The 10,669-nt window shown below is 36.7% G+C and overlaps 2 protein-coding genes across 11 annotated transcripts in view; one reads left to right on the top strand and one right to left on the bottom strand.

Annotated features, from left to right (window-relative positions):
* Positions 1-7: 7 nt before the first annotated feature.
* On the top strand, positions 8-2,402 carry ubl5 (ubiquitin like protein 5). The gene is made up of 5 exons (XM_086082654.1): positions 8-160; positions 402-470; positions 673-756; positions 1,198-1,235; positions 2,217-2,402. The coding sequence occupies exons 2-5, from the start codon at positions 415-417 to the stop codon at positions 2,258-2,260; spliced, it is 222 nt and encodes a 73-aa protein (XP_085938780.1). The 5' UTR covers positions 8-160; positions 402-414; the 3' UTR covers positions 2,261-2,402.
* Positions 2,403-2,600: 198 nt separating this feature from the next.
* Positions 2,601-10,669, bottom strand: part of vav1 (vav guanine nucleotide exchange factor 1) — a 37,190-nt gene continuing 29,121 nt past the window's right edge. For 8 of the 10 annotated variants that reach the window (XM_086082226.1, XM_086082222.1, XM_086082221.1 and 5 more), the window contains 12 exons: positions 9,225-9,326; positions 9,015-9,109; positions 8,429-8,451; positions 8,315-8,351; positions 7,862-7,998; positions 6,744-6,809; positions 6,579-6,610; positions 6,260-6,370; positions 5,580-5,667; positions 5,262-5,388; positions 3,786-3,937; positions 2,601-3,722 (listed from right to left, as the gene is read on the bottom strand). In XM_086082226.1, coding sequence (XP_085938352.1) covers positions 3,669-3,722; positions 3,786-3,937; positions 5,262-5,388; positions 5,580-5,667; positions 6,260-6,370; positions 6,579-6,610; positions 6,744-6,809; positions 7,862-7,998; positions 8,315-8,351; positions 8,429-8,451; positions 9,015-9,109; positions 9,225-9,326 — 1,024 coding nt within the window. In that variant the 3' untranslated portion in view covers positions 2,601-3,668. The remainder of the gene's footprint in view (positions 3,723-3,785; positions 3,938-5,261; positions 5,389-5,579; positions 5,668-6,259; positions 6,371-6,578; positions 6,611-6,743; positions 6,810-7,861; positions 7,999-8,314; positions 8,352-8,428; positions 8,452-9,014; positions 9,110-9,224; positions 9,327-10,669) is intronic. The other 2 variants (XM_086082230.1, XM_086082231.1) reach the window with 2 other exon arrangements.

Below are 10,669 nucleotides of genomic sequence, written 5' to 3' on the forward strand. Positions count from 1 at the left end.
TCAGCCATTGGCCGGTGTGAGCTGTCGATCATTCTTTCCACCTATTTGATTGGTTTAAACACGCTAAAGCAGCTTTTTTTTGGGTGGGAGTTTGGTCAAAAACAGTACCGTGGCGTTGAAACGTAAAGCTCAATTTTGTTACTCGGCTGCGGCGTTTGAGGTAATATCGACTCGTTTCACACACACTAGTTGTAATTTTAAATAAATGGTTACCATTTTAACCCTCAAGCGTGCCTACTCTGTGAAACGTTTGCGTAAATAACACGTATAACTGCATTAGCATGTTAGCATGCGTTCAACGAAAGATTTGCGTTTTAAATCTTATTGTTCCAGTAACATAACAATGATCTATCCGGTCAGTGTGTGATGCTTTAACACCCGCGACACGTTTGCCTTGACAGATTGAACGACAAGATGATCGAGGTGGTCTGCAACGATCGGCTGGGCAAGAAAGTCCGGGTAAAGTGCAAGTATCCTTCACGTTGAAAGCGGCAGAAAGCCGCCGAATTGGATAACATAATCGTATGAATCAATTGGCGTACATTTAACTGTTCCAAGACAAAAAAAATAAAAACGATTTGTAATTCATCTGAGAATGGATTAATTTCGGATAAGGGCCTCGTACTGGCTACGACATCACGTGTGCACTTCCTCAATCAGTCAACTTTGCAGCTCTGAGGACACGATCGGAGACTTGAAGAAGCTCATCGCAGCCCAGACGGGGACGCGATATGACAAAATAGTCTTGAAGAAATGGTAAGCAAACTCCATGGATTTCCTTATTTTAGTACGAGGTGGCAAAAGCAGGTGGTCGGAACTTAAAAATAAATAAAGATACTTTCGGGGAAGAAGACTGGTCAAAGTACAATATAAGTGTACTGTTCATTCATCTATTTTCTGAACCGTATAATTATTGAAATTGGTAGAATTTACAGGACTACAACAATCAAGTATTATTCCGAATATTCGATCATTTTAGGAAACGGATAAATATTGAGGAACAGCGATGACTTTTTATCCACTTGGATTCGGCAAACTCACGTTCGAGACTGTAGTGTCTTTGAGTTTAAATGTGTGTCTTCAAAAGGGGCGTGGCCCGGCCAGGTGACGAGACTTGGCTGTTGATAGATTGAACGGCCGTGCGGCTCATGCACGAAGGTCCTCTTTTCATTTGTGTTTCGCCGCTTCTCTGTGCAGGTACACCATATTCAAGGACCACGTGTCACTGGGAGACTGTATCCTTCATACGTGACGTGCTGCTGTGCACAACATGTTGACATTAAGGATGCACCCATTTTTCAGATGGCGCGTACAAATTACTGTGATGGAAAATGTGTTTTGTTTCCACATGGCACATTTGACAATTCATTTGTTTTTAGAAGAGTTCTTGCTACAATTCCTGTAGCTGTAATCCATATATATATATATATGTTATATATTTTATATATATATAAAATATATATATATTTTATATATATAAAATATATATATATTTTATATATATATATATATATATATATATTTTATATATATATATATATATATATATATATTTTATATATATATATATATATATATATATTTTATATATATATATATATATATATATATTTTATATATATATATTTTATATATATATATATATATATTTTATATATATATATTTTATATATATATATATATATATATTTTATATATATATATATATATATTTTATATATATATATTTTATATATATATATATATATATATATATTTTATATATATATATTTTATATATATATATATATATATTTTATATATATATATTTTATATATATATATATATATATATATATTTTATATATATATATTTTATATATATATATTTTATATATATATATATTTTATATATATATATATTTTATATATATATATATTTTATATATATATATATTTTATATATATATATTTTATATATATATATATATATATATATATTTTATTTATATATTTATATATATATATTTTATATATATTATCGTATCTCCACAGCACACCCACTTGGCTGACATTGCTCCGACCCGGAAGGTATATGTCAACTTGTTGACGTGGCATCGCTATCGGCGTGTACAATATCTGATAATTTTTTTCGACGTGCCGTTACTGGTCCTGGTGCATCCTGACTTGATGAAACGTAAAAGTGTATGTGTTTGACTTAACCGCGAGGCTTCCAGATGAGATCCACGACGGCATGAACCTGGAGTTATACTACCAGTGAAAGCGAAGGCTCGCTCTGTCAGATGACATCATTAGTATTTAGCAGGACAAACAAACAATATTGTGAGCGGCATGACGTTGTTGTTTTGTTTTTTTTAGATATTTTGGAAATAAAGTGGTTATTTACACACCATCGTGCAAAATGAGACTTTTGATTCATTTCCAGAAGGATTTGCTTGAAATAAACTTGGGGGGCCCACAACACTGTGGTGCGACCATAAAATCAAGTCTAATGGATCATCCTTAAGGAAGTTGATGCCACATATAAATAAAATAAGGATTATTGTGGTGAGAAAAATTAGTGACGTTGCTCCCCTGAACGAAAACAGAAACACAACACATTGTGGAGTGAACACATCATAGTCTATTTGAAATACCATTCTCGTCTGCAGGTATAAATAATAAAAACTGTTAAACCGGGACACATAAGTAGCGTGGCGCCTCTGGAACATAAAAATAGACGCGCACAACACGGGAGTGAGAAATTGTCTGCACATATTAACGATAAAATCAAAATTGACTTTTACAGAGGAACAAATAAGTAGTGGAGCTCTACCAAAACAAACACGGACTGCAAAAGATTGTGGAGCGAACACACATTGGAATCTACTGTGAATCCAATTGTCGTTAAAGAATTGTCTACACAAGTAAAGAACAAAATGAAAATGAATATTAGAGGAACACATAAATGGCAGAGCTCTCCAGAACAGGAACATAGAAGTACACAACATTGTGGAGTGGCCACAACATTGTGGAGTGACCACGTCAAAAGCTGACTGGAATTGTTTTAAGAAGCTGTTTTCACCCAAATACAATATGAGGACTGTTAAGGAAAATGGCAGAACAAGTAAGATCTGGTCTTCCCCTGGACATGAACATGGACGCACACAATGTTGTGGAGTAACCACATGTCAGAATCGACTGGCCGGAATTGTTTAAGAAATCATCTATACATAAACAAGCTAATAAAAACTAGTATTACTGAGAAGCGCATAGATGGCATCGCTCTCTCAGAATGCAAACTTTGACATAAACAACATTGTGGATTGACTACATGTTAAGAGTGTAATGGATTTAAGTTGTCTCCTTGTATTTAAAAAAAAACAAAAACAATAAAAGATGACTAATGGAGAATGGCAGAACAAATAGCTACCTGGAAAATAAACACACACAACATTGTGGAGCAACCACATGTCTACAGGTGTGCAACTTACCACATCAAGTCATACCTCAAATTAAATGTATTGATCAGGACACCCCAGATATAAATTGTGTTGTTGTCATTTTGACATTCTAGGAGAACGCAGTGACTAAAACAATCCCCAAAACCTCCCACGAGACGATCATGGTCATTAAAACAAATGTATTCACATGATGAGAAGACGCGCACGGAAGTCGCGGCCTGCCGGTCAGCTGTAGTCCGAGTAGTCCTCGTCCACGTAGTTGGCAGGGAAGAAGCCCACCTGGGCAACGACAAAAGCGTGATGGGTTTGTTCGTTTGGCACTTCCTTGGCGTTCCCGCTCACCTTGCCGTAGACTTCGCCTTTCCACCAGCCGCTTTGGCCTTTCCTGGACAGGATCCTGATGGTGTCCCCTTCGCGCAGCGACAGCTCCGAGCGGTCGCGGGCCGAGAAATCGTACCTGGCCCTCGCCATGCCGAAGGTGCGCGCGCCGCCTGCTGCCCGTGCGACGTTCACAGCGAGCGCATTGGGATGAGGAAAAAAAAAAAGGTCCAAAATGAAGGTGCGGCAAACCAGTGGATTCGTACCTTGCTGACGTTGTCCTTTGATCGTTTTCACATTCTATGAAGATGCAACCACCAAAAAACATGCTTTTTTTTCTTCAAATGTCCATCCATCCATTTTGTACAGAAACGTGTAAGACGTTGATAACTTGACATCATAAAAAAAAAAATGAATTTAAATATTGGTTTACAAAGGCTTGCAGCCTTACAATTGTTAGCATTAGCTCGATACTTTTGTTCTGAATGTGTGCTCAACCATGTTACCTCTAAATTAGAGTGTAATTAAATACTTTCTTGCAACTATTAAAAACAAAAAAAATATGACCTGCTAAAATAACAGAAAACGATCCGATGTTTTTTTTTCTTAATTTTTTTTTTTTTTTATATGAATGTCTGCCAAAAAGTCATGCAACATTAGCATCGTTAGCATCTTTAGCGTTTTCCCAATATTTTTGTCCAGGGACCCCATAAACCTATTCACTGATTAATTCATTTTACAATAAGAATTTTAATTAATTTCTAAAAAATAACTGCCATTTCAATTTATCTTATGAAAAAAAAATCGTTATAATTTTTTATTCTGACATTTGTTTTGCCTAAAAATATTCCAGAAAAAAACCCTCCATGTTGTGTTTAAGGTAAAAGCTGTCAAAAGATTTAATTTTTTATCAAATTAATCACATCTTAGAATTTTGATTAATTACGATTAATCGCTTAATTAAAAATGATTTTTCTCAAAAAAAAATTGCCCATGCACACCTAAGTCAAGTGTTATTTTTTTCGACATTTAATGTTACGAAGACATCTTCAACATTTTTTTTATCCACTGCACATGCTCATTCTCCTTTTTTTCTTCTCTAATCAGTTAATTACTTGCATAATTTAAAATGGGGAAAAAAATGACCCAGATAGTTTGACATGAACAAATATTATTATTAAATACTTGAATGCATGTAGGTATGTTTATTGCTCAAATACAACCTGTGCTACCTTTAACGTAGGACAATCTGTGGTCAAAATTAATAGTGTGATTCATCTGTGTTAAAACATGATTAATGTGATCATTTTTGTGATTAATTAATTAGTTAACGCGTTAACTTTAATAGCACAAAAATTTTTTATTTTTTTTTTTAAATGTGAAACAAACCCCATCGAGTCACACGTCATAACAAAGGCCCAGAGTAGATCTTTTCAAATATGTTATTATTGTCTCACTCTGTCCTAATATGAGGACGCAACGACCTTCCTTTGCACAAACCTTTGGGGGCGTCGCGGGGCTTGTGGTCGTTGCTGTGCTCGGCTTGCTTGTACGGCGTGCTCAGCGTGCTGTCCACGTCCTTGACGCACTCTTTCAGGGAATTCTGCTGGTAGAACTCAATCATCTCCTGCAACAATACATACGCGAGCAAGAGTTGATTCATGGCTTGTTGGGCAGATATGATGTAAAAAAAAAAAAAGACATTTTTTTTAATCTCTTGTATATTTTATTAGTTGTGTGCCGCACAGCGTTTGGAATTGGACATAAAGCAAGCGCAATATCAATATGTCTCCTTCAACGTTGTCCTGCCAAACTCACCACCAAACCTTTGAAGGCCTTCTTCTCGTTGATGCGGAACAGGCCATCAATGGAGGTGATTTTGATATGTTTGATGTCCGTGTTTAACCTGCCAAAGTAGAACAATTACCGTAAACGTTTACCGGCATTATTGCAAAATTGTAATATATGAGGACAGGACAAATCTTGTTACTACAGGGTGTCACCCCCCCCCCCCCCCCAAAAAAAAGATGTATGCACTACTTGGGCTCACCATTACAAGTGAACTAATAAAGTACTAATAAAACCCCCAAAAGTAATCAAATACGATCAATGAGCTCCATGCGAAGGTGGTTTGTTTGTGTTAGATGCTTTTAACTTCAATTTGTTAAAGATTGCAGTAAATACATCAATCCAAAAGGAATACCAGTCAGTGTGTGTTGTTTAATAATCTGCCCTGTTTAAAGTGCTTTGCCGCCATCTTGTGGTATATATATGCAATTACAAAAATAAGTATTTCAATGACTCATTTATTTGTTTTTCATGCCATTAAATTATCTTAGATATACACAAAAGTCCAACAAGGTGTTGAAGCCGATTGGAAGAATTCCTTTTTAGGCTTGACAAGAAATGACATGAAACCAAATAATTGATTTCAATCAGATCGGTATCAGATTGGCAGGGTAGAAACTTCCATTTCAAAGGCATGTGCCGAATCCTACTTGATGCTGATGGCAAACTCGCCGCCGTCCTTCTGCCGCACCAGGTAGGTTCCGTCGAAGCGAGACATGAGCAGGTTCTTGGCAGCGGGTCGGTCCATGTTGCCCGCAAACCTTCAAGCAACACATGAGCAATAGAACAAATTTCATATGAATTAGTTCAATCTAAATAAAGTCATATGTTGAGAAAGGAAATACAATAAAAAAAAAAAAAAGTCAAATAAAGAGTCTTTTATAATGAAAATGAATAAATGTTAGGATTAAATGGCTGTAAATAATACACTATGATATGAATGCATTAAAAATAAAATAACAAACTCACCAGCTGAAAGCAGAAAGATCCGGTGTGGGCCTCTGCAGGAAAAGGTGAGATCGCACCAACGTTAGCTGCTAAACTTTTTACCCTCTCGTTTTGGTGGCACACAGTGGATCTAAAAAGTCTACACACCCTTGATCAAATGTCAGTTGCCGGGCGGTTTATACTCACGCATGAGAACGGTATAACTTTGCGGCAGGGGAACCAGCCCGTCTGACCTCCAGTCAAGTTTCTGCCCTGAAGGACATGACGGTTTATTTTATTCAAATTCCGCTTGTATTATTTGGCAGGTTTTCGTACGACAGAAATACTTAACATACTTATTCTTTCATTCATTCAATTCAGTTAATCATAACTTAGAACAATTCAATCAAATCAAATAATTTTGATACTATTTTCATGGGGAAAAAAATGAATTGATATAAAAAAAATATTAAAGCCGTGCTAATAAGGTGAGTGATTTTTATTTTGAAACCGTGACAATAACAAAACATATAGATTGTTCAATAATTAAAAAAAAAAGTTTTTTAAACTATTCATTTATTTCATACATTGTAATGACTATTTTTCGGGCTAAAAGTGGGACTGAAGTCGCAATTTTGGGGGAAAATGTCTATGACAAAAACCGAGACCAAGAACAGCAATAGCTCGGACTCGCACCCAAAATCCCTCATTTGGTGTGAGTCCCAGCGCTACTTTTAATATAGTGTATACAAGTCGCACCTGAGTATAAATCGCAGGACCAGCCAAATTAAGAAAAAGGTGTGACTTAACAGTATAGTCATAAAAACATGGTCATGGCAAATACATCTTTTTAAACATGATTTAATTGATTTTTTTCTTCTTCAATGAAATAATTAATTTAGTCATTATTCAATTTAAATATGCACTGATAAAAAAAATCAATACTGAAAGTGTCATTAAGAAATACATTGTTAATTATTTCAAGTTATTTATTTTTATTTTTATTTTTTTCCCTTTAAAAAAAAAAAATATATATATATATATATATTTCAAGTTAATTTAACGCTTATCTACAAATAATATAAATTGTAATCAATGAACGCAATGAATTACTTCAAATTTAAATGACTATTTCGTTAACGACATCATTTTACAGATCAATAAAGATATATATATAAATAAAAATGTTGCGAACAAAACGTCCTTAATAAGTGAATGCAAAACGAAGTGAAAGTGCTTTGAAGTGAGCTTTTTTTTTCCGCGCGAGCACGTCGACGCCAACCACAGGATCGAACCCGCCGCTGCCGTGACACGGCCGAACGTACCTCCCACCACGACAGCTCCGCCTCCGCCCGCGTCAGCTCCACCACGTCGCCCTTGGAAAGGTGCAGCGGGCGGCCGTAGCTGGCCGGCGGCGGCGGCAGGCCGAAGTACTCCTGACACGCCTCCATCTTGGGAAAACCTGAGCGGATCGCACATCGGTGATGTGGGATATAATATTATGCTTTATTATATACATGAACAACAATAACAATTATGTCAATGTCACTTCTTCTACTATTAGTTCATTATAAACTCACAATAGAAATGATTTAAAAAAAAAACTGAATGTGGTTTCTTCATGTATATTGTGTGAATGCCGAAAGTCAATCTTTTGCACAATTGCTGTGATGGTAAATCAAAATCTTAATTTGACTTCAATAAATCCTTTCCCCTGCAAAAAAAAAAAAAATTCCCACGATGAAAATTTACATGAGGTTTGAGCCCGTGTTTCTTACCGATGCCGGCGTTCCCTGACGACCCTTGTGTCCTATTCTGACGGCGACAAAGAGGAAAAGGATATTATTTGTGCACAATTATTTCAGCACGTAAAGTTTTCATGTGAGACTCACTTTTGTTGCAGTCGTTGCATGGTCTGAAAAATGGCAAACGTCAAGAGATCATTGTTAACAAATTAACAGTAACAATAAATGGATGAAATTTCCTTTGCTTTTTTTGCGATAGTGTTCGAGTTTTAGGGTTATTTTTTTGTGATTACTGCAGCTTAGCTGGAATGTTTTTTTTCTTCCGATTCATCATCTGTATGTCGTATGTCTGTATTATACTGCCCCCTGGTGGTGAAAGTGCACACACCAGAATGAGCAGCATAATGCTCATTGAATGATCATGATGCAGTTTTTTTAACATAACACATAACATACTGTATGTTTTTAAAATAAAATAAAATAAAATACAATAACGTAGAGTGCTTTTTCTTATGAAAACGTTTTTGTTATTGTTAAAATAATTTTCTTTTTGGGGGAGGAAACTATCTCAGAAAGAGGATTTGAGAAACAAATGTTCTCTCGACGGAACTCGAAACCTTTTTAGGTGGTTTCATCAGTTACTCGCAGATTTTCATTTGGTCCCCGCCCCCCCCCCCCCCCCCCCCCCCCCCCCTTGAAAAACGGGGAACGACTTCAAATGTAAGCGACTGACCTGAGCTGCGTCCACAAGCGGGCAATCTGCCCAAGCACTCTTTGTGGGCGGCCATTTTGCAGCGCGTGCAGCGATAGCCCTGGAAGAAAATCCCCCTGAGGTGATGAAAGAAGAAGAAGAAGAAGAAGAAGAAGAGAAGAGCGAAAGTGAGTTTGGATTCGGAGAGAGCGAGCGGAAAGTCACGCGTCTGAGACGTGCTGGACTAAAAACCTCAGCATCATGGAGCACGCCTTGCAACACGCCGTGTCCTCAAAGTTGTGCATCTGGAAATCGTGGTTGTTGGCCGTGGCGTTCTCAGGACACATGTTGGACCTGCCCAGACGTTTAACAGCATGACATTCGGTAGACGCGCACTTGAAAAGACACAGCAAGTCTGCGATTTTGGTCTCCAGCGACCATTTTAGGTTCATTTGGCCATTTCCTTCAAAGTGGGGTTTGTCCTATAAAATCAATCAACCCCCCCCCCCCTCCCCCGAGACAAGTTTCGCTGAGCATCATGAAATTTTACCAACATATCTTATCATGACTAGGACCAAAAAAAAAAGTAATGCCCGAAAAGATACGAGAAGTCTTGACATTTTGCTTCGAAGCATCCGTTTTATGCTAATTTGTCCATTTGACAGATCCCACCCAATCGCCCAATCGCTCCCAGATTTGAATCCCAAATATTAGACGGATGGCCGGCTGCGCGTGGCGCCGACATGTCATGACTCGCCATAAAACACCAAATGAATAAAAAAATAATAATAATAAAAAATAAAAAAAATAAAAAAAAGAGCAATGATGATGACATTTCCGAATGAACAATACTGAGCTCTTTAAAAAAAAAAAAAAAAAAAAAAAAAAAAAAAAAATCAGCCCCCAAAGCACTGAACAAAATTCTCCCATGACTCGATCTTCAAAAAAAGTCTCAAGAGGCTGACCACGCCTGATGAAGAGACACAGCAAGTTTGCCATTTTTGTTTCGACGAGGACATTTTAGGCTCACTTTTAAGGATGAACTCATCTTGCACGTCAGAACGTGTCCGATGGCTGCCAACTTTGACTCGACATAAATTGCAAAGGATTCCAATTTCTGTCATCGTACGTGGGTCGAACACGAGAGTGAAGATGTCGTAAAAACATGAAACGTTGATTGACATGTTGATCACGAGCAGAACCACAAAGAAGCCTCACCAAGCCATGATGGTAAACACACAAGGAAGTCCGCCATTTTGGTTCAAACTCGTGTGCATTTTGTCAACGAAAATTAAGCAAAAATATTTTTGTCAACACACATTTTTTGCCGTATTAATATTAGACGAGACGAGACCAGAACCGCTCATTAATTAACAATAATTAGGACTAAATCGGTATGCATTTTCATCAACCAATTACAATGAGACGAAAATGTACTTCACTTAATAAAGAAAACTGGACTAAAATTGAAGGACATTTTAGTTCATGAATAAAGACGAGACAAAAAATATATGATTTTGCAAAATCTTGTCTCTGCTAATCAGTGTTTTAATTGGAAAAAAAAGAAAATGCCAGTAAACGGTGAAACATAAAAATAAAAAAAGTCAATAAAAGTTATAACGTCACATTAACCCAACGGCGATAACGTTCCCACACTAATGTTAATCCGACGGCTAATTTATTAGCTCGTAGCATGA

The sequence above is a fragment of the Leptonotus elevatus genome, chromosome 8 (genome assembly GCF_054856555.1).
Source record: "Leptonotus elevatus isolate MCC_2025b chromosome 8, RoL_Lele_1.0, whole genome shotgun sequence".
Lineage (NCBI taxonomy): Eukaryota > Metazoa > Chordata > Actinopteri > Syngnathiformes > Syngnathidae > Leptonotus > Leptonotus elevatus.